At 45.1% G+C, this 23,605-nt stretch overlaps 2 protein-coding genes across 2 annotated transcripts; both read left to right on the top strand.

Annotated features, from left to right (window-relative positions):
- Nucleotides 1–553: 553 nt before the first annotated feature.
- LOC142561604 (xaa-Arg dipeptidase-like) lies at nt 554–3,922 on the top strand. Its single transcript, XM_075673464.1, has 2 exons — nt 554–787; nt 3,377–3,922. The coding sequence occupies exons 1-2, from the start codon at nt 554–556 to the stop codon at nt 3,920–3,922; spliced, it is 780 nt and encodes a 259-aa protein (XP_075529579.1).
- A 6,953-nt stretch (nt 3,923–10,875) lies between these two features.
- LOC142561447 (neuronal calcium sensor 1-like) lies at nt 10,876–12,853 on the top strand. The gene is made up of 2 exons (XM_075673450.1): nt 10,876–11,117; nt 12,478–12,853. Exons 1-2 carry the CDS (start codon nt 10,876–10,878, stop codon nt 12,851–12,853), a joined length of 618 nt encoding a protein of 205 aa, XP_075529565.1.
- The last annotated feature ends 10,752 nt before the right edge of the window (nt 12,854–23,605 follow it).

Raw genomic sequence — 23,605 nt, 5'->3', positions numbered from 1 at the left:
ATCTCTGCCCACTTTTCCTTTTTTCTACGGCCCTGCATGTTTATGTAACCTATTGCATGGCGAGTTCTCTTTCTTGTTTTCATCTTTGGTTTCATCTTTGGGTTATTGCACGCCCGCGACTGTAAATTTCAAAAATAGCGTGGATAGTGCGGGTGCTCTAAACGCCCAAAACCTGATTTGCGTCCTCTGAACGTCGCCGCGAACATCTCAAAAACACGTCAACGCCGCCTCATTGACAATAATAAACTCTCAGGTATACTCTTCATCCTGTAAAATATTACGTATCGCAGTATTTCATTCTTTTTCCTTTGCATTGTGTCTTCATTTTCCTTCCGCGCGCAGGAAGGACTCTGCAATCGGGTGACGCTAACGCAAGCCGAGAACCATATATTCTTAAGCACCTTCCCGGCGGAGCAGACCGCGACCACAAGCGGTCGCTGGTTGGGGCACCCTAAGCTCTATAGACCCATATTCTAAACCTCTCTGATGCGTTAGCCGCTGTACCGCACGCTCATCGCAAACGCTAAATCGCTTGTCCTGCGTACAGCTGCTCATGGCCAAGGGTGGCGCACTGGCCGACGTGGATGCAGTGATCATGGCGCACCCGAGCTCGGTGAACGACGTGGCACCGCCCTACCTGGCCTCGGGCAAAGTGCATGTGCGCTACACTGGCAAGGCGCTCTACGTAGTGAGCGCTCCTCCCAACCCCGTGAACGCCCTGGACGCCGCGGTGACTGCCTACACCGCGGTGACCGCCATGCGCCAGCACATGAGGCCCACTTGGAAGGTCGGCAGCGCCAGCTCCCAGTCGAGAACTGCAAATGGTTAGACGGATGACGCGAGCGTGGGGTAACCGATGCGTGCCTTAGGACACCATGATGTCCACCAGTGTTATGGTGAATAGCACAAAGCATGTGTCGCGGAGCGGCGATGGACCGCAGGCATTTTCGTCTCTGAGCTGCAACCATCAGTTTCGCAGTGGCAACGTGCGTCGCCAGATGGTAAAAATGAACTGGCCCATTAACTGCTACGCAGTCGGTGATGCGTCAAGTCTCTGTATAAGCTTTTAAAAATATTCACCGACGATCTTGATACTCCCTAATGCAAATTTTGAACGCAGCTGTTTAGGTGTTTTGAATTCGCGATATATCGTGGCAAAGAATTTCATTCTGAACGACAGCATCCTCTCGGCGGCAGCGCTGAAGCTCTGCTCGGGCAGCTCGTTTAGCAGCAGCGGCAGGCGAAGCATTTTCACCGGTTGCGCCGCTCATTGTTCAGAAAGGAAGCCTGAGAAGCAAGCGTTAAGCACACACCATAAGTGGGCCGATCCCGAAGACGGTGCGATGCCGGGCCGATCCTCGGTGGAGATGAAGCAGTCGTTAAGCACTGCCCATACATGGGCCGATCCCGAAGACAGTGCAATGCCGAAGACAGTGCAAGTGCAGTTCACCATTCTTCACAGAGTGGAAGGCCGCTGAGTTTTTTTTTAATTCGCGGTCTGACAAAGCGGGTAACACGACTCACCTTTCAGTGCGACGACGTAGTCGGTGCCAAATGTAAAGGCAACGCAGCATGTGTCGGAGGCCGCCAATTTGCTTTGAACATAATGATCAATGATTGTGAAATAAAGGTTACCTTGCGTATATCTCATTGGAACAGGCAAGAACTCAGCATCATCATTAGCCTATTTTATGTCCACTGCAGGACGAAGGCCTCTCCCTGCAATCTCCAATTACCCCTGTCCTGCGCCAACCGATTCCAACTAGCGCCCGCAAATTTCCCAATTTCATCACTCCACCTAGTCTTCTGCCGTGCTCGACTGCTCTTCCCTTCTTTTGGCGCCCATTCTGTAACCCTAATGGTCCAACGGGTGTCTAACCTGCGTATTACATGACCTGCCCAGCTCCATTTTTTTCTCTTAATGTCAATTAGAATATCGGCTATACCCGTTGGCTCTCTGACCTAAACCGCTCTCTATCTGTCTCTTAACGTTATGTCTAGCATTCTTCGTTATATCGCTCTTTGCGTAGTCCTTAACTTGTTCTCAACCTGTGTCAGTCTCCAAGCCTCTGCCCCATATGTTAGCACCGGTAAAATGCACTGATTGTACACCTTTCTTTTCAATGATAATGGTAAGCTCCCTGTCAGGATCGTACAATGTCTGCCGTATGCAATCCAACCCATTTTCATTCTTCTGTATATTTCCTTCTTATGGTTAAGGTTCTCTGCATGTAATTGACATAGGTAAACACACTCCTTCGCCGACTCTAGAGGCTGACTGGCGATCCTGAACTAGTGTTCCCTTGCGCGGCTATTGATCATTATCTTTGTCTTTTGCATATTAATATCCAACCCCACTCTTACTCTCTTTCTCTCTCTCTCTGTTAAGGTCCTCAATCATTTGTTGTAATTCGTCCCCAGTGTTGCTGAACAGGACAATGTCATTTGCAAACCGAAGGTTGCTGAGATATTCGCCTTTGTTCCTCACTCCCAGTTTAATAGCTTGAATACTTCTACGCACGCAGCGAATAGCATTGCAGAGATTGCGTCTACTTGTCTGACCCCTTTCTTTATAGGTATCTTCCTACTTTTCTTGTAGAGAATTAAAGTAGCTGTGCAATCTCTGCATATATTTTCCAGTTATGTAAGCGTCCTGTGCTTTTTGATTACGTAATGCCTCTATGACTGCTGATATCTCTACTGAATCAAATGCTTTTTTGTATTCTATGAAAGCCATATAGAGAGGCTGATTGTCCTCTACAGATTTCTCGATCACCTTATTGATGACATGGATGTGATACATTGTAGAGTTTCCCTTCCTGAAGCCAGCCTGTTCCCTTGGTTGGCTAAAGTCCAGTGTTGCCCTTATTCTATTGCAAATTATCTTCGTGAATAATTTATTTAATACTGGGAGTAAGCTAATGGGCCTATACTGTTTCAGTTCTTTAACGTCTCCCTTTTCGTGGATAAGTATAATGTTTACATTCTTCCAGTTTTCGGGGACCCTTGCAGTAGATAGACACTTCGTATACAGAGCCGCCTGGTTTATGTAAGCTTTTTCTTTCTTTCTTTCTTTAATCTGTCATTTTGGTTTCTCACGCCGAGTTATGCCGTCTCCACGTCGGAGGTCAGCTACGTGCAGCTCCGGCGGTGCTGCAAAGCAGCCTACGTGGGGCAATCGAACTGGTGACTCTGATCTGCAGCAGTATGTCACAGAGGGGATCAACTACTGCATTGTAGTAGCGATGTGAATAATGATTGAACCACACAAAACGCTGCATTTTTACAAATACACGGTATATTGGTTTGGTCCAAGCGATAGCGAACGGCCAAGCGTAAGCGCAGACAGCCTGAGAGGGCACGTGACATATCGCAGGTGCACGGCGTAATCACCCACGCTGGCTTGGTGGCAAACGTGATCCCAGACGAGACGGAGCTTCTCTACTACTACCGGGCGCCCAATTCGCTGGAGCTGGAGCAACTGCGGCGACTGCTCGAGAACTGCTTCCAGGGTGCCGCCGTATCCACTGGCTGTACGCTCGACCTGGACTGGCAGGCGGGCTACGAGGCGCTGCTCACTAACTGGCCGCTGGCCGACGCTTTCCGCAAGAGCGCTACGTCGCTGGGCCTGCAGCTCGAATCCAAGAACTTGTCCAAGGTATTCTTCATAGCTTCCTCAGACATGGGACACATGTCCCAGCGCGTGCCCACCATCCAGCCGACTTTCGCCGTCTGCTCGGCTCCGAACCACAGCCGCGACTTTGCCGCCGCCGTGTGCCACAAAGAGGCGCAGGGCCCAACGCTGCTCATGGCCAAGGCCATGGCGCTCACGGGCCTCGAGCTCTTCCGCAACCCCGAGCTCTTGAAAGAGGTCCGAAAGAGCTTCTCCGAAGGACTCGCGTTCTACAGCCCGCTGCCATGATCGCCACATACATGCTGCACCGAGAGGAAGAATCTCTGTACCAAAGACACACGTTTGTTCCGTTCTCCCTTCGGCATTTGGACTGCCGTCGCAGTTAGCGCTTCTCTCGGAAACGAATGCAAGTTGTTATGCGGCACCTTTCACAACTTGATGTACACTCGGAAAGACCCATCTGAGGCTCTGCATAAGCCCTGTAATGAGTGAGCTGCGCTATTCAGGGAGGAATTGTATAAAAAATGCCCTGAAACTCATTAGTTCTGCTGGATTTCATTTCCAAGATATATAAAAAGGAAACGGTGGTGGCGTTTCCTTTAAGCAGCGGTGGCGTAGAGGTAGAACACCCGCCTCGCGTACAAGAGGTCCGTGGCTCGAATCCCGGTGCCGCGCAATTTTCCACCGGATTAAAAAAAATCCGCGTGTTGACAAAATTGCACAAACAAGCGTGGAGTGTGGCCTGATCCCGGTGACCAGAACCCGTAACGCACTCCCTCACCAGAGCAGAATTGGCCACCCTGGTGCAGTACTTGGCACAACCTCCTATATGAACACAACAACCAAACTCCGGCCCTCAGTCCCCAGCAGCTGCGAAGCAACTGACCACGGCGGCGGTCAGACCTGCGACGCAGCAGAGGGTGCTAAGAATCCCTGGCTTCGGACAGGCCGCCATTAGAATCTGAACCTGGTAACGTTTAATGCAAGAACGTTATCTAGTGAGGCGAGTCTAGCAGTGATATTGGAAGGATTAGAGGGAAGTAAATGGGATATAATAAGGCTCAGAGGCAAGCTCAGTGAAGTTAGGAGGCCAAAAGAAGCATATACAGTGCTAAAATGCGGGCACGTCCTGTGCTACCGGGGCTTAGCGGAGAGACGAGAACTAGGAGTTGGATTCCTGATTAATAAGAATATAGCTGGTAAAATAAAGGAATTCTAAAGCATTAACGAGAGGGTGGCAGGTCTTGTTGTGAAACTTAATAAGAGGTACAAGATGAAGGTTGTACAGGTCTATGCCCCTACATCCAGTCATGATGGTCAGGAAGTCGAAAGCTTCTATGAAGACGTGGAATCGGCGATGAGTAGAGTGAAAACAAAATACACTATACTGATGGGTGACTTCAATGCCAAGGTAGGCAAGAAGCAGGCTGGAGACAAGGTAGTCGTGGAATATGGCATAGGCACTAGGAATAGCAGGGGAGAATTATTAGTAGAATTTGCGGAACAGAATAATATGCGGATAATGAATACCTTCTTCCGCAAGCGGGATAGCCGAAAGTGGACGTGGAGGAGCCCGAACGGCGAGACCAGAAATGAAATAGACTTCATACTCTGCGCGAACTCTGGCGTCATAAAAGATGTAGACGTGCTCGGCAAGGTGCGCTGCAGTGACCATAGGATGGTAAGAACTCGAATTAGCCTTGACTTGAGGAGGAAACGGAAGAAACTGGTACATAAGAAGCCGATCAATGACTTAGCGGTAAGAGGGAAAATAGAGGAATTCGAGATCAAGCCACAGAACAGGTATTCGGCTTTAACTCAGGAAGAGGACCTTAGTGTTGACGATATGAACGACAATCTTATGGGCATCATTAAGGAGTGTGCAATAGAAGTCAGTGGTAACTCCGTTAGACAGGATACCAGTGAGCTATCGCAGGAGACGAAAGATCTGATCAAGAAACGCCAATGTATGAAAGCCTCTAACCCTACAGCTAGAATAGAACTGGCAGAACTTTCCAAGTTAATCAACAAGCGTAAGACAGCTGACATAAGGAAGTATAATATGGATAGAATTGAACATGCTCTCAGGAACGGAGGAAGCCTAAAAGCAGTGAAGAAGAAAGTAGGAATAGGCAAGAATCAGATGTATGCGTTAAGAGACAAAGCCGGCAATATCGTTACTAATATGGATGAGATAGTTCAAGTGGCTGAGGAGTTCTATAGAGATTTATACAGTACCAGTAGCACCCACGACGATAATGTGGCAGAGAATAGTCTAGAGGAATTTGAAATCCCACAAGTAACGCCGGAAGAAGTAAAGAACGCCTTGGGAGTTATGCAAAGGGGGAAGGCAGCTGGGGAGGATCAGGCAACAGCAGATTTGTTGAAGGATGGTGGGAACATTTTTCTAGAAAGACTGGCCACCCTGTATACGCAATGCCTCATGACCTCGAGCGTACCGGAATCTTGGAAGAACGCTAACATAATCCTAATCCATAAGAACGGGGACGCCAAAGACTTGAAAAATTATAGACCGATCAGCTTACTGTCCGTTGCCCACAAAGTATTTACTAAGGTAATCGCAAATAGAATCAGGAACACCTTAGACTTCTGTCAAGCAAAGGATCAGGCAGGATTCCGTAAAGGCTACTCAACAATAGACCATATTCACACTATCAATCAGGTGATAGAGAAATGTGCGGAATATAACTAACCCTTATATATAGCTTTCATTGATTACGAGAAAGCAATTGATTCTGTCGAAACCTCAGCAGCCATGGAGGCATTACGGAATCAGGGTGTAGACGAGCCGTATGTAAAAATACTGAAAGATATATATAGCCGCTGCACAGCCACCGTAGTCCGGCCTCCATAAAGAAAGCAACAAAACCCTAATAAAGAAAGGCGTCAGGCAGGGAGATATGATCTCTCCAATGCTTTTCACAGCGTGTTTACAGGAGGTATTCAGAGACCTGGATTGGGAAGAATTGGGGATAAGAGTTAATGGAGAATACCTTAGTAACTTGCGATTCGCTGATGATATTGCCTTGCCTAGTAACTCAGGGGACCAACTGCAATGCATGTTCACTGACCTGGAGAGGCAAAGCCGAAGGGTGGGTCTAAAAATTAATCTGCAGAAAACTAAAGTAATGTTTAACAGTCTCCGAAGAGAACATCAGTTTACGACAGGTAGCGGGGCACTGGAAGTGGTAAGGGAATACATCTGCTTAGGACAGTTAGTGACTGCGGATCCGGATCATGAGACTGAAATAATCAGAAGAATAAGAATGGGCTGGAGTGCGTTTGGCAGGCATTCTCAGATCATGAGCAGCAGGTTGCCATTCCCCCCAAAAGAAAAAAGTATATAACAGCTGTGTCTCACCAGTACTCACGTACGAGGCAGAAACCTGGAGGCTTACGAAAAGGGTTCTACTGAAATTGAGAACGACGCAACGAGCTATGGAAAGAAGAATGATGGGTGTAACGTTAAGGGATAAGAAAAGAGCAGATTGGGTAAGGGAACAAACGCTAGTTAATGACATCTTAGTTAAAATCAAGAAAAAGAAATGGGGGGGGGGGCCATGGGCAGGACATGTAATGAGGAGGGAAGATAACCGATGGTCATTAAGGGTCACGGACTGGATTCCAAGGGAAGGGAAGCGTAGCAGGGGGCGGCAGAAAGTTAGGTGGGCGGATGAGATTAAGAAGTTTGCAGGGACGATATGGCCACAATTAGTATATGACCGGGGTTGTTGGAAAAATATAGGAGAGGCCTTTGCCCTGCAGTGGGCGTAACCAGGCTGATGATGATGATGTCGATGATGATGATGAAAGGAAACCGTTTTAAGGAATATTCGTTGAAATAATAACACATAATCGGTAGCAGAACGTCCCTATCGTTTAACGCTTAGCAGGTCACGGAAGCATGACATGTCTATAGAGGTCGACTGAATGGCATCATATATTGACGGGATATCTAAGGCAGTTTTCATTTGTTTATTTTTCTAGTACTGTCTGCTATAGCAATTTTCCCTTTATTTTCGTGCGGTGCGATCACATACGCCAGACGATTCCTGGAAAATAAAGAAAAAATAAAAGAAGAAACTACGCCTTCAACAGAGCGTTATTGTGTGTGGTTTGTTGCGAAGAGGCGCAAAGCACATTAACTACGATTTTCTACGCGCGTGTAGGGACTACTACAAACTTGCAGTAGACCTGAAACAACAAAGCTTCGTAGGCTCCGAAGAACAGACGAAAATGATAAGTTGATGGCGGAGTGCACAGCACCCGAAGCCGACGGCATCCGCCTGCCGCGCTGCACGTTGGGTCTTCGTACAGTCGCGTCAAAATGAAATAGGGAGTGGCACGGCTGTAGCGGCAACACAGGCACTTGCTGACGGCGAGCGGAGCATGAACTCGCGGCGCGACGGAGCGAACGACGGCAAAGACGGTCACCGCATCCGAAGCGGCAAATGAAGGAACAAACATGCAAGCAAGCGAGCAATTTCTCCCGGGAATGTTCCGACAAACACGTGATGTCCTGCAAAGGCTCAGTATTACCTCCGCTTTTCTTGAACATTGTACCCTGCTCAATTCCTTGTGTTCAGAACGTAAGCACTTTTGTTTACGCTGATGCGACTGTATATTATGCTCCCATGTGTGATAGTCAGTCATTATGTGACTGATCGGAGGAATGCTTGTGTACTCTAGAAGAATGGATAGACGGCATTCACCGCCTTAATGCATAAACTAGAGTACTGCATGTTCTTGTTTTCCTTCTCCAAAGTTCGGTGTATCTCTGTCGTATCATCTAGCTAGTATTCCACAAATATAAATGAGTAAGCATCTTGAGATTATGTACAATGAGAAGCTTGACTGGTATTCGAATGTTGAGCATTTAACTGAATACTACCTTTGCTATGGGCATAAGTGTATTGAGAAGAGCATGTAGCCGATGGGGACATGCGAAGGGACGTGTTAATGATTTATGAGATGTGTACGTATATTCCATATTAGCGCTTGTGTGGTGCGTTTCTTTCTCCAATTACCCTGTTTACAAGCTGCTAGCTCCGGTTCTTCTACAACCGGAAGCGAAGAGTTTCTTTTAGGCCTAGGGCTGCCCAAGTTTGTTCCAAACGCTGTTTTGTACCTGGAAGGACGTATTCATTCCTCAGAGGTGAGGCTTATAGTGTTTTTAATGTGCAATTCTCTTTAATGATATATCCGTTACCGCTAAGACAATCTTTGTCAGCCAGCTGTATTTTTCGAGGTTCAATGGCTTCTTTTCACGATTTTTGCACAATCAGTAAATACTGGCTACAATAAGTGCGGATATTTACGATATCATAGCGGTAAGCAGAAATACGTTATCCTTTGAAATCACAGAGGGCACCTTCCACAATAATGCGGAACAACTTCCCTGGCATATCCTTAATGGCTTACTTAGGACAACTGGATGCATTCAGACTATGCTACAGTCATTTCTCAGTGTGAAGGAAAGGCCGTAGCAGGAATATCTCTGCTGTGCTTGTATTGACCTTTCTTTCTTACTTTCTTTTCCTTTTTTCGGTTGGTCAACATTATACCAACCAGCAGTTCTACACGCAGCCTTGAGCCAAACTTTAAAAATATGCAAATGCCAGGAAACTCGACCGAAGCAAGGTAATGTTTGCCGTCGCTTGGAAATACTCAGATTGTTTTGCATTCCACCTAAATACGTAATTAGCCTTAATCATTTAATGTATTTATCCAATAACATAATTAGATGAAACGTGTTAATGAGAAAATTGCAGAGCGACATGAAAAACTCCCGATACAGCTTTGTGTTGCTCAATACGGGCTACATAAAAGTTTCTCCGAGCGTCAAAGAATCCCGCAAATACACGCGAAATCGCCGCGCGACTGGCCGCAGGAGGCACTCTGCGTGTATTTACGGGCTGCTTTCACGCTCGAAAAAACACTTTTATATTGGGAGTTTGTATCGGGAGCTTTACCGGCAGTTTCCCATGTAGCTCTACAATTTTCTCATTGACACTTTTCATCTAATTATAATAATTGAGAAGTTGATAAATAATTAAGACTAATTATTGAATTAGGCGGAATGGATGGATGGATGGAAAAACGTTATTATGGTTCATCGGGACGTGCACTAGCATGTAGCGGGCTGCTCCCACGTCGGGACAGGAAGACCTAGCCTCTACGCCACGTCGCGGGCCCGTTGGACTGCCCATAGTTGGACTTCAAAATCGGGACTGCGTATGGCAGCCTCCCACTTGGACGACGTAACGTCTTCGTCGCCCCGTAACGCGTAATTAGGCGGAATGTAAAAAACAATCTGAGTATCTCCAAGCAACGAAGGCAAACAAAATTACCTTGGTTCTGTCCAGCTACGTAGCATTTGAATATCTTTAAAGTTTGGCTCAAGCTCAGTGAAACGCCCTGTGTTCTTGATGGAAATATAATTATATTCCAAGTGTACTTCAATGTTTTGCCACATTCTTTTGATGGCAAAATATGGTGGTCTGGGATCCTCACCTGGGTAGTTTCTATTCCCTTACAGCCGGAAATTCTGCAAAACCCGTCAGACAGAAGCGTACGTTCTCGATACTGCCCTTGTAGTGTCCTATCACTAAATCTTTTCATGCGCAGATCTCGTCTGATGCTCTCTGCGAAATGTCAGTTGTGCAATGAAGCTCGATACTTTTCTTTTCTTTTTGATTTATCTTTGTTTCCCCTCGTGGAGGAGAAGGGCTTCCTCTGCACCATCTTGGTCTGGCCTTGAATGTTTCTGTCCTGCTTTCTTTTGGAGCATCCCTGCTGGGACACACCCACAGTAATGTATGTATCGCCAAGGAAAACTTCCTTTGCGACTCCCACCAACTAAGCTGTTTAAAAATATTGTTCTTTTACCTATTTATTGGTCTATTTCCTTTTCGTAGTTTTCTTCATTCTTTTGCATTCAAACACGAACGTTATTTGACCCCCGTCTGTCTGCTGAATCAGACTCTCCATTTGCTTTCTTCTCTGGTTTCATTTTGTGAGCTTTCAAAGCCTACTCCAATAACGCATTTTCCCTGTGCCGCCCGGTTCTTGACCACTTACCTTTAGTTCGTGTGAAGAACAATTACTGCAATCATCATCATGATCATCATCACAATCATCATCACCACCATCATCCTTCGTGGCGGCGGCCGGGCGTCGTGCTCCGGTGGCACACCGCCCCCCCCCCCTCCCGACGAGCCATGGGGCTCACAAAATCCCGTTCGTGGCGCCTCCACGGCGACGAACTGATCGAGCTGGTAGAGTGCACGGGACTAAATCCAAGCATCCTGCGACGATGGCACAGAGAGTTCCTCAAGGACTTTCCCCGGGGATTCTTCACGCGGGAGGAAATGAAGCAAGTATTCGGATCCATGTTTCCCGACGGCTACCCGAACGCATTCATGGACATAATATTTAACGCCATGGACAAGCGACGAATAGGGTAAGCGGAAAAGGGGTGATAGCGAGCGGCACGCTGTGCTGCTTGGTGGGGACACTGTTGGACTCGTGCTCCGGCCGAGCGCGCAGGAGTTGCTGTATGTTTATCTGCCGCTTTGTATGGAGGTGAAACCAGCGCTTTTTCGTAAACCTGGTGTGCTGTTTTAGATCTCCTCCTGGAGCGGTAGGCCACCGATGTAATGTGAAAGTGCATACCGCTACTGTGATGATTTATTACACGAATTCTATCGTTAGATGAAGCAAGTACCGGTTATGTTAAATCATTTATATAGAGCTTGCACCTCTACGGTTAGTCAAGTTCACACATATTTGCATTCCTCTACTCAAAAACTGCTTCGTATTCACTCATTTAAAGAGCCAGAACGCAGGATTACTCACTTAATTCCTGTAATAGTACAAGAAAGCAGCAATTCTTGCTAGTTTGCTAAATGCTAAAACGCGTGTACTTAGATTTAGGTGCACCTTAAGGAACCCCGAGTGGTCAAAATTAGTTCGAAGTCGCCCACTACAGCATGCCTCGTAATCAGAAAGCCCAGAATTTGATGAATTCTTATACGTATGTTGCGAGTTATGGAAAATTGTGTACAGTCTACTCTTAGCCTGCCCGTGTCCGGAATGTGCTGTTTTCTGCTCGAATAAATCAAGAAACTAAGCATGGCGTCTAACTAGAGAAACAAGTTTATTTGAAGTAACAATCACTGGTGCACCAATATATATTTTCGCACTTGTGCAGGTTGCTGAACATTTGGTTGATTGCACACAACAGCGCAATGACGCAGTTATTATACTTACATTAATAGCGCATATATAAGTTACAGTATGGTTCCATTTTAAGGAGAACGTACAGTCAGTATTTAGGTTCGGAATACAATTGAAATATGGTATGAAGGCGAGCAGACAATTTTTTATGCATACATATCGGCCCATCGTCTCTATGACTCATTTTTTTCACAATAAAGGTGAAATTAGGTTCTCTATATTACAAACTACGGCTAAGTTTTCGCTTTAAGAGATGTAAGCTATGCTGCGAACTCTTTTATGTTGTCATGTTAAGCGTGTGTTTGCATCTCGCATTAGCAACTTGTTGCGAAACAAGTTTGACAGCGGCCTAAGGAGTGACTAGCATCTGCTGCAAAGAAAAATTGCATATACATACCAGTCATCTTTCTGCATTGTTCGCAGACATTCCTCTTTAGCTATCAGTATAACATATACGAATGTTTTTCGCGCCGAAAAAGAAAGAAAACAAAAAAGAACGCGCAAGGACAGCGTTTTCTGAACAAGGACGAGAAATGACGAGCAAGATTGAACAAGGACGCGCGCCTCCACGACTCCGCCCGCAGATACGTCACGTTCCGCGACTTCGTGAAGACGATAGCCATTACGGTGAGCGGGACGGCGGACGACAAGCTCAACTGGGCGTTCGACGTGTTCGACCAGAAGGGCGACGGCTTTGTGACCCTGGACGAAATGATCAACGTGGTCGAGGCCCTGTGGCAGCTGCACGGCGAGTCGCCCGAGATGGAGGACTACAAGCTGCACTACATCCGGCGCCGCACGCGCCAGATATTCCGGCGCCTGGACGTCAAGAACGACGGGCGCATCAGCCGCGACCAGTTCCGCGAGGTGCTCAAGCAGGACCACTGGATCGTCAAGAACGTGCTGCACGTCTACTCGTCCGCGGTGGGCGCCTTCTCCAGGGTCGTCCAGTCCAACTGACGCTACGCGCGCCACGAGTCCGGGCGGCGTTCGAAGGCGCGTGCCGCCTTCCCATGTAGACGCGGAGGACGAGCGCAGCTCGAGCGTCGACTCGGAGCCGGCGCTGTCGAGGCCTACACGGGCTCGCGCACGTCTCGAAGTTGTCCGCCACTCGAGCCAAGCGCGCGCGAAAGATTCGGACGCTTCGCTGCACTATAGGCCATTTATGAACGTGCACGTTTACCAGCGGTATTATTCGCAAATGCGAAATTGTTGCGTATACGTATAGCAGACAGAAACAACATGACGTGCTCGACGTGCTAAAGAGTTCTCGCCATTCACGCCTCGTTTCTCTGACGAGACAATCGAATAAGGGTTCTGCATGCATACGTTTATCCTCCCAAAAGAAGCCGCTGTCCTCATTCTGCAAAAAAATACGTATTTTGCGCGACCTTTTTATCGCGGCTCTCACGTTGGCCTGTTTAGGCGCTTTCATGCACTTGTTGCGTATGGTTAGTCTCATTCAGTTTGGAGTACTTTGTTGCCAGATGGCGTAAAGTGCCAGTCAGACATGCTGCCCTTTCCCACTGAGAAATTGAGACAATCCTTAAATTCTGAAAGGTTAGTCGTGCCATGAAGTGTGACTGGGCGCACAGCGACCATTTTTATTCAGTTGGTCATTTACCGCGTCTCCTCCGAGTGTCCCCAGATTATTAAAGGAGTCAATCGAGATAACCATGATATTCTTTGCCGAGAAAGCTTCATATCAGCGGCAGACATCAGAATTTGCACGATAATCGCCAACACAACTATTAGTTAGCCCTGTTTTGCTAAATATATTTTAAATAATTACTATAAGGGGCATGTTTTAACTTGCAAAGTATAAGGCTGCCAGTACTGAAAGCACAACTTCTTGCTAGAAACTCTGTGTCTATAGCTCCAGTATTGAGAAATGCGGACTCGAAATAGCGTCATGAAATGCATTGCTGTTTAAGTTATTTGGTTACTGTGCTCCATATTTCTCTAGTGCGGGAACACGTTAACTGGAACAGCGACGAATTTCGTTGCAAATTTTGAGTGCGTCTCTCAATTGGTGCCATAGGCACAGTTCCTAGCAAAACATTACAGAACAAGAAGAAGAAAGTGTCATGTATACCAACAAGGCAGAGAGTCAATGAGAAAAAATATCTTGCATCAGAACTTCACTGAAGATATAACACAAGAAATGTCTTATCTTGCTACTAATTTATTTTTAAAAAACAAAAAGAAAGAAACAACAATAGAAAACGCGCACACAGGAAAAAGAAAAGGAACCACAAAAATGAAGGTACTCGTACATTGAAGTTGACATGTTAATCCACAGCTTCTGAAACGTAAGAACCAGTTTGAATAAAGTACAGGTTTAACAAACAAGGAAAGGTCATGTTAGACTTATTATTAAGTACTTATTATTAGGTACAATGGTTTTAGCCATCGGTATCTGATTACGCAGGTTAAGTAACGCAAAGCGTTTGGTGACGTTCCCTGCTACATGTTGATATAATTTCTTTCTGTAAATGTAAATTAGAAGCTCGTAATTGTAAACCTGATTAGGGCTCAATAAACAATCTTTACAAAATAGGAGAAAGACATACGCAGGTCCTACGGGCGGCCCATAGTGGTTCTGGAAAATCCGTAGTACTTTTTTTGGTGGCACTTCAAGTTTATGATAAATTCTCGTAGTAGTTGTTTCCCAAACCGATAAACCGTGTGAATGCTTCCCAACTCACCTGAATTTTTGGTACAGCCCGATTTCGGGCTCATTTTACGATGTTCCGAATGCTGCGTCATGTTTTACGCAAAATAAATTATGTTCGCGAGAAAACATTCAAATGTGTACAAAGGTGGCACGGCACTAAACGCCATGTACGTACCAGAGGAGCACTCGCTCAAAGTTTATTCAGTGTAGTTTCTGAAGAAGGTGAGATCGGCGGCAGTAATGTCGCTAAAAAAGTCAGTATGATATAAAATAGCGCTGCTTGTCAGTGTGTGTTCTTTCCTGTGGCGTGTGTGCTGCACCCAAAGTTCGAGCATTTATTGAAGCTAGTATGTCTGCCACAGAAGTGTGTGTGGACGGCAATTTTTTTTAATATGCGTGCCGTCCCCCCTCCCCCGTCCAAGTTATATTTACGAATTTTAACGTTCTCAGGTTGCCAGGTACGCGTACGATAATCGGGAGTGAAAAATCGCATTGGTACGTTGCTTTCTTCAGCCACAATGTTATAAGAAGGCATAGCTTTTAGAGACGACCTACGGTTTTGCTCAAGTTCGAGGTCAATGTGTCGACGTGAACGTTCCACAACATGTTCTTCTGCGACCAGACACAGAGCAAATTGCGCTTTCATATACACCGTAAATTGTGTATTGTGTGTGTAGGTTCAAGCTGCTTCTGCACCATCTTGTGTATTTTGTTAGCTTAAAGACAATATACATTGTTTTATTTACTTTAAGCATTAACTTAATCTTACAGAATCATGGGTTAAATTCAAGTAGGTAAATATGCACATCGTTTCAAGATCAGGAGGTTTCTTTCCAGAATATATATATATGCACACAGGTTAGGGGGGGGGGATACCGACCTACGTCATCGCTTTACGCGTGCGATGCTCTTACCAACTGAGCTACCGCGGCGCAATTTTCCCATCCACTTCCTGGGGTATTGATGTTTATCTACTAGAAATAACCCTGGGAGTGCAAGCCAGCGCCACCGCTCACAGGCCTTGGTGGCGGATGTGGGACGTCCTTTCTGTCGCAGGCGTCACGTGTACGTGAACTTTTTGGGTGAAGGCAATTGGTCAATAAAACCACACATGCTACCAGAAGGCATCAATACTGCCAGTTTCGAGACCCTCTCTGTGTAATGAACGAGAAGAAGGGAAACCGAGGGGCTCAACTGTTATTAGTCATAAGCAAACGAAGACGCCAAGAACAGCTTGGGGAAAATTATTTGCACTTGCTAAATAAGTTAAAGAAATGATAAATTAATGGAAATGAAAGTGTATGAAAAAAAACAATTGGCCGAAGGTGTGATATATATCATCATCATCATCATCATCATCATCATCGGCCTATTCATGTCCACTGCAGGACGAAGGCCTCTCCCTGCGATCTCCAATTACCCCTGTCTTGCGCCAACCGATTCCAAATAGCACCCCCAAATTTCTTACTTTCGTCACTCCATCTAGTCTTCTCCCGTCCTCTACTGCGCTTCCTTTCTCTTGGTACTGTTTGGATCCCACCGATGGCATCGGTTGTTGGGAACTCGGCGCTGACGCCCGTGGTTGTACCTGGGTCGCAAGCCCCAAGGGTAGCGTTGGCCTGGCGGCCTGGGGTACAACTGGAAGCATCCGAAGGTCCCGGCAAAGCATGAGTCGACTGGTAACAACAAAACAACTTGTTTATTTTAACATCGCAAAGAGTTGGCGGTCAGGTTGACCGAAGTAGAGAGACGGGAGAGCACTTTACTCAACAGAAGAAATCGGAGCCCCTCCTTTTGGCGTCCGGGGGCAGCTGTTTTTATACTCTCGCAGTTGAGGGCAAGAAGGAACCCCTCAATAGACGAGCACGTGATTGTACAATGGGCTAATGGTGACGCACACTGTCGTAGCGCCGCCGGTCGGGCACAAAGACTGGGAGGAGAGGGTAACCCCCTGCTGTCGCATCGCCGCCGTTCGGGCACAATGGCACATACACTCACACACGCACATGAAGACACGTGGCATCGGAACATGCCTGGAAACGCCTGGAAACGCCTGGCGGGGAGCGTTGCGGCGACGTCGAACGGGCCAAAATGTCTGCCGCCCCGCCGCAGTCGCGCCGGCAAAACCGCGTGTCGCAGGCGAAACGCAACAGTACCCATTCTGTTCCAACGGTTATCTAGTCTGCACATTGCATGACCTGCCCAGCGCCATTTTTTTTTCTTTTAATGTCTATTAGAATATCGTCTATGCCCGTTTACTCTCTGATCCAAACCGCTCTCTTTTTGTCTCTTAAAGTTATGCCTAGCATTCTTCGTTCCATCGCTCTTTGCGCGGTCCTTAACTTGTTCTCAAGCTTCTTTGTCAGTCTCCAAGCCTCTGCCCCATATTTCAGCACCGGTAAAATGCACTGACTGTATACTTTCGTATCAATGATAACGGTAAGCTCCCAGTCAGGAGCTCACGATGTCTGCCGTATGCGATCAAACCCATTTTGATTCTTCTGTAAATTTCCTTCTTAAGATCGAGGTTCCCTGTATGTAATTGACCTATTTAAACGCACTCCTTCACCGACTCTAGAGGCTGACTGGCGATCCTGAACTCGTGTTACCTTGCGGCGCTATTGATCATTATCTTTGTCTTTTGCATATTAATGTCCAACCCCACTCTTACTCTCTCTCGCTGTTAAGGTCCTCAATCATTTGTTGTAACTCGTCTGCATTGTTGCTGAATAGAACAATGTCGTCGGCAAACCAAAGGTTGTTGAGGTATTCGCCGTCGATCTTTACTTCTAAGCCTTCCCAGTTTAATAGCTTGAATACTTCTTCCAAGCACGCAGTGACTAGAATTTGAGAGATTGTGTCTCCTTGTCTGACCGTTTCTTTATAGGTATCTTCCTACTTGTGTAGAATTAAGCAGGCTCTGTAGATATTTTCCACGGTATTTACGGAAGCGGTCTGTACTCCTTTATCACGCTATGCCTATATGACTGCTGGTATCTCTACTGAATCAAATGCTTTTCCGTAATCTATGAAAGCCATATAAAGAGGTTTATTGTACTCTGCGGATATCTCGATAACCTGGTTAGTGACATGGATGTGATGCATTGTAGAGTAACCTTTCCTTAAGCCAGCCTACTCCCTTGGTTGACTAAATTCCAGTGTTGTCCTTATTCTATTGGAGATCATTTTGGTAAATATTTTATATAATACTGGGAGTATGCTAATGGGCCTATAATATTTTAGTTCTTTAACGTCGACAATTTTTGTGGATTAGTATGATGTTTGTATTCTTCCAGTTTTCTGGGACACTTTTGCAGTCGACAGACACTTCGTATAGAGAGCCGCCAGTTTTCCTAGCATTATGCCTCCTGCACCTTTGATTAAATCGACTGTTATTCCATCCTCTCCTGCCACTTTTCCCCATTTCATGTCTTGCAAGGCCTTTCTGACCTCATCTCTAGTTATAGGAGCAGTTTTTGTAATACTGTTCATTATTGTTTTGAATAGAGCGCTCCTGAGTCGTCTGGGTACTGTAAAGGTCAGTGTATAATCCTTCCACGACTTTTACTATATCTTCGAGATTGCTGATGATATTACCCTGCTTATATTTTAATGTATACATCTTGGTTTGTCCTATGCCAAGTTTCCTTCTCACTGATTTCAGGCTGCGTCCATTTTTTACGGCTTCTTCTGTCTTTCTCGCGTTATAGTTTCGAATATCACTTATTTTCGCCTTGTTGATCACTTTTGACAGTTCCGCGAATTCTATCTTATCTCTTGAGTTGGAAACTTTCATTCTTTGTCGTTTCTTTATTAGGTCCTTTGTTACTTGGGAGAACTTGCCTACGGGTTGCCTTGGTGCCTTGCCTCCCCCTTCAGTTGCTGCCCCTGACACCAGCCTAGTTACGGTTTCATTCATTAGCTCTATGTCATCATCATCATCATCTCTCTGTTCTAAGGCTGCATATTTGTTTGCAAGTACCAGCCTGAATTCATCTGCTCGTGTCCTTACTGCCTCTAGGTTGACCTGTTTTTTCTTGACCATTTTCTCTCTTTCTCTGTTTAAATTGAGGTGGATCCTGGCCCTCACACACCTTTGATCACTACATTTTACCCTACCTATTACTTGAACATACTGCACTATGCTGGGATCGGCAGAAAGTATGAAATCAACTTCATTTCTTGTTTCACCATTAGGGCTTTTCTAGGTCCATTTTCTGTTGCTACGTTTTCTGAAAAAAAAAGTCTTCATTATTCTCAGCTTATTCCTTTCTGCGAATTCTACCACTATCTCAGCTGTAGCGTTTCTAGAAAAGACACCGTAATTTCCAATTGCCTGTTCACCCGCCAGCTTTTTCCCGACTTTTGCATTGAAGTCCCCCATACTACTGTATACAGCTTTTGCACTTTTCTCATCGCTAATTCAACATCTTCATAAAACTGATCTACTTCCCCATCGTCGTGACTGGACGTTGGAGCGTAGGTTTGCACTATCTTTAATCTATACCTTTTATTGAGTTTGAATACGACTACTGCTACTCTCTCTTTGAGGCTGTAGAATTCGTCAATTTTGCCCGCTATGTCTTTGTATGGATTAGTAATCCTACCCCGTATTGCTTCTTATCCGGGATACCTCTATAGCAGAGGACATGGCCGTAATTCAGCAATGTGTAAGCCTCACCAGGCCTTCTAACCTCACTAAGGCCGATAAAATCCCAAACAATGTCTGATAGTTCTTTGAAGAGTCCTGCTAAGCTTGCGTCACTCGAGAGGGTTCGGGTGGTAAACCCGAACTGCTATCTGCTATTACTTAGCCCACATAGCAGACAATTCTTAGATGTTGCTGGGTCATTCTCGTGCACAAACTTAATAGGATTACCTACCAGAATAGCAATTGTAAGGGAAACTCTACTAGACCTATGTATAACTAACCATGTTAGAAATGACGTCAATGCTGGTGTGCTAACAACTGATCTGAGCGATCATTTATCTGTGTTTTCTTTTTTCCCTGTGACAAAGAAAGAAAAAAAATGATGTTAACGATGCTCCTATTGCATATCGCTCATTCAATACCAATGCCTTGTCGACATTTCATACTAGTATTAAAGCATCGACTGGAGTGATGTGTACAGTGACCAAAACCCTAACGTATCGTATGATCTGTTACTACAACATGTAAAGAACTGCTATGATGCTGCCTTCCCACTGCAATACTACAAAAGGCACAGCAAGTCCAGGAAACCATGGATTAACAGAGATCTTTACAACAGAATTAGAGAACGAGATAAACTATACCATAACTTCATTAGACTAAGAGACATATCTTTATTAGATGAATACAAAAAAGTTCGCAACAAATTAAACTCAGATTTGAAGAGAGCTCGTATTCAATATTATCAGGCAAGGTTTGCTGGGGTCTGCTGTAATCCCTCGAAAGCTTGGAACTCGGCACGTCTGCTCATAGGGAAAACAAAGGCTAGCCTTCCTACGTCACTGACCATTGACGGCGTTGAGTTCACTGAAGTCAACCTAGCGGGCAAATTCAATAATCATTTCCTAACTTCTGGTGCAGCAGGTCATGCAAATAATACAACAAATGATGGTGAACAATACGTTTCTTCTTCCTGCGCACAATCTATTTTCTTGACTCCATGTAGTAAATTAGAAATAGTTACATACCTCAAATCGTTAAATAAAAATACTGCCGCTGGCTATGATGACATTAAGGCTGACCCAATTAAACATGTTGCTGAATTACCATGTGGCCCACTTCAGCACATCTGCAATCAAGCTTTCACCACGGGTACTTTTCCTGAAGGCATGAAGATAGCCAGAGTAGTAGTCCTTCAGGAAGGTGGCTCTCATAACGACTTGAATAACTATCGGCCTATATCTGTGCTACCTTTATTTTCTAAAGTGTTAGAATATACATTAAAATCACGATTCATGAAGTTTATTGGCAACCACCAAACGCTTTCCAAGCAGCAATTTGGCTTCCGTGAAAAGAAATCAACCGAAACGACCCTCTTAGATATTAAAGAAAAATTAGTTAATAATATTGATAATAAGCAATACATTCTTGGTTTATTTCTAGACTTTAAGAAGGCGTTCGATTCTATTAAGTATCCCATTTTGTTTCGCAAACTCCCTCACTACGGCGTTAGAGGTTTGGTATTAAATCTGATACGCAGTTATCTATCCAACAGGGTGCAATTTACTAGCCTAAATGGTTACCGTCCGCAATTACAGCCGATAAAACATGGCGTACCGCAAGGCTCTATCCTTGGACCATTATTCTTTATTCTTTATATAAATGATCTTGTGAACATACGGCAAACTACTGACATAGTTCTCTATGCAGACGACACAAGTATTTTTTTACAGGTAAGCACTTATATGAACTTGAAAAGGCAGCTAATACATGGTTAACTAATCTATCAAACTGGTTGCATTGTAATCAACTTCAAATAAATCTACAAAAGACCAAGTATATCATTTTCAAAAGCCGTAATAAGCCTGATGAATATAGTACCTGTATTAGATTTAAAAATCGTGCTATCGAACGGGTTTATACTGATAAGTTCCTAGGTGTCGTCTTTGAAGAAAACTTGAGCTGGACACCACATGTAAACAAGATACATGCAAATATGTGCAGGTCAATTTCTATATTGTATATTACCAGAACCTTGGTGCCACAACGGTTAAAACTACAGCTATACTATGCCCTTGTTCGTTCAAATATACACTATTGTCTACTAATCTGGGGTACAACTACTAAGACAAATTTAGATAGGTTAATAATCCTACAAAAAAGAGCTGTGCGTTGCATCAAAAACCTTCAACGTAGTTACCACGCTGGACCATACTTTTCCAAGCTAAACATATTCACAATAGATCATCTATTCCAACAAAGGCTTGCTATGTATACACATAGGGAAATTCTGCATGAACCAAATAGCCTGTCCACATTTTTGTCATCCGACAACTCACAATATCACCTTACGCATAACAGACTCAGAACACCTATGTTTAGAACGAAATATGGTACTCAGACACTCGCCTACCTATTATCTCATTTCCTCAATAATAATCCAGAAATCGCTACTATGAGTCAGGAACGCAGATCTCCTTATAGTCTAAAGAAAAAAGGTTAGGAATTATCCTATGCTAAGTTCCTAATGGTACTTAACTGTCCTTACGGTCTCGATAACTTTTCTTTTTATTTTAGTCGTTTTTTCTCTCACATTTTTTCTCCTGTTTGCTATATAATGTTTTGAACACACATACGTATTATTTGCTTGTTTAAATATTTCCATGTTCTCGCGCATTACTGATGATATATTATCTATAAACTGTAACAATCTTACTTCTTTGTATACTTTTGCTAAACATCTTGTTCTTTTCTTGTTTCTACATTGTTCCACTTTATTTTCATGATGTTCCACCCCCTGAGCAATGTACGGGTAGGGGGGCCTTTGTCAGGCAGTTGCAACTGCCTTTAGCCCCTACATCCCAGACAATGTATTGTCTAAATAAAGCATTCATTCATTCATTCAAAACGTTGCAAGGGTCAGTTTCCATTGGCGGCCTGCCGGACCCGATACTCTTAGCACCCTCTGCTGCGTTGCAAGTCTGACCGCCGCCTTGGTCAGGTGCTCCGCAGCCGCTGGGGACTGAAGGCCATTTCATTGAGGAGATCGTTTAATTAGGGAGGTTGTGGCCGAATACTGCACCAGGGAGGTGAATTCTTGTGCTGGTGAGGGAGTGTCTTTGTTCAAACTTAGTGGTCCTTCCTAATTTGGTTGTACCTGGATTAGTATAGCCCCACTCGCTCTCGGCATCTTTCGCTGGTGTCGGACGCCACTCCAAGCCTGCAGATGTAGTGCACTGGAGGACGTCATAAGCAGATACACCATCGTTTGCATATATATATATATATATATATATATATATATACTTCAAACAAAGAACAAGGAAACAATCTTCTGGCAGCTGCGACAACGTGCATGCTTTGTGCTAATATGTGACCCCTATCCCCTGCATTCCATGGCTGCGTCTTTTCATCTTATATTTCTCACGCGCCTTCCTTGTGGACGCCACTGAATGTGCGCGCGTTTGTGTTCATAGGCCACCTACGCTTTCTATTCTTTTCTCTTCTTCTTTCTCTTTTTTTCTTTTACTTGAAGGAATGTACGCGTGTTGGTATTCATGACGCCGTGCGTTTATTTGTCGTTTTTTTTTATTTGCTTCACTCTTACAGAGAACATGGGCGCTATAACGTAAAGCTATTGCAAAACTTTTCTATTCCAGTTCTGTAATTAGCCCTCCGCGATTTGCCAAAAACATTTTTGGACCACACTCACTTCACCTGCCTGTCACGTGACGTCACGAAAACCGCGATAGCTCCCCATCTGATATGACGTGTACACACTGATTATGCATGATTTGACCAAACAAAATAAATATAGTTATTTCGGATTCGACGCCTTTTCGCCGTTAGCCCTCGGCTATTGGTCAAAAGCTTTCGGGCTGCACCCACATCACTTGCCTCTAACGCGACGTCACAGAACCGCAAGAACTCACCGCGTCAAAGTGACGTGTACGCATTACAGATACATTAATATGCTGAACAAAACTTAATTTTCTTCTGAATCGCCGCAGGCTGCCCTGTTCCGAAAGGAATAAAAGATGGCTGCCGCCGATCGCTCAGGCGCTGGCTACTCGCCCCTGCCCGAGAGCATGGGTTTATTTGCGCGCAATAAAACTTTTTATGTCGCCGTGTAACGTTTTCGAGAACTTTCGGCATGTTTACGACCTCGTTCTGCCAACTATTCTTTGCTGAGGATCCGTTTTAGCGTCATTCTTAAGCTTCCGTTGCATGCCGCCGCGGTGGTTGAAGAGCCACCGCAAGCTAAGTAAGGGAAAGCGGACCAATCGCAGACGCCGGCACCACCCTCTTCATCCGGTTATCGATACTCAGTGCAGTGGCTCGGCCCCATCGAATCCCTCTCCACTTGAGCGTGCTCCTCGCGTCT

The sequence above is a fragment of the Dermacentor variabilis genome, chromosome 1 (assembly GCF_050947875.1).
Source record: "Dermacentor variabilis isolate Ectoservices chromosome 1, ASM5094787v1, whole genome shotgun sequence".
Classification (NCBI taxonomy): domain Eukaryota; kingdom Metazoa; phylum Arthropoda; class Arachnida; order Ixodida; family Ixodidae; genus Dermacentor; species Dermacentor variabilis.
The sequence above is the reverse complement of the archived record's forward strand: the minus strand, read 5'-3'. Positions and strand labels throughout refer to the sequence as shown.

Excerpts from the sequence above, each read along its gene's own strand:
- LOC142561604 (XM_075673464.1), top strand. The coding sequence starts at position 554 with ATGGCCAAGGGTGGCGCACTGGCCGACGTGGATGCAGTGATCATGGCG. Across the intron at positions 788-3,376 it reads ACATGAGGCCCACTTGGAAG|GTGCACGGCGTAATCACCCA; the intron begins GTCGGCAGCGCC and ends GACATATCGCAG.
- LOC142561447 (XM_075673450.1), top strand. The coding sequence starts at position 10,876 with ATGGGGCTCACAAAATCCCGTTCGTGGCGCCTCCACGGCGACGAACTG. Across the intron at positions 11,118-12,477 it reads ATGGACAAGCGACGAATAGG|ATACGTCACGTTCCGCGACT; the intron begins GTAAGCGGAAAA and ends CTCCGCCCGCAG.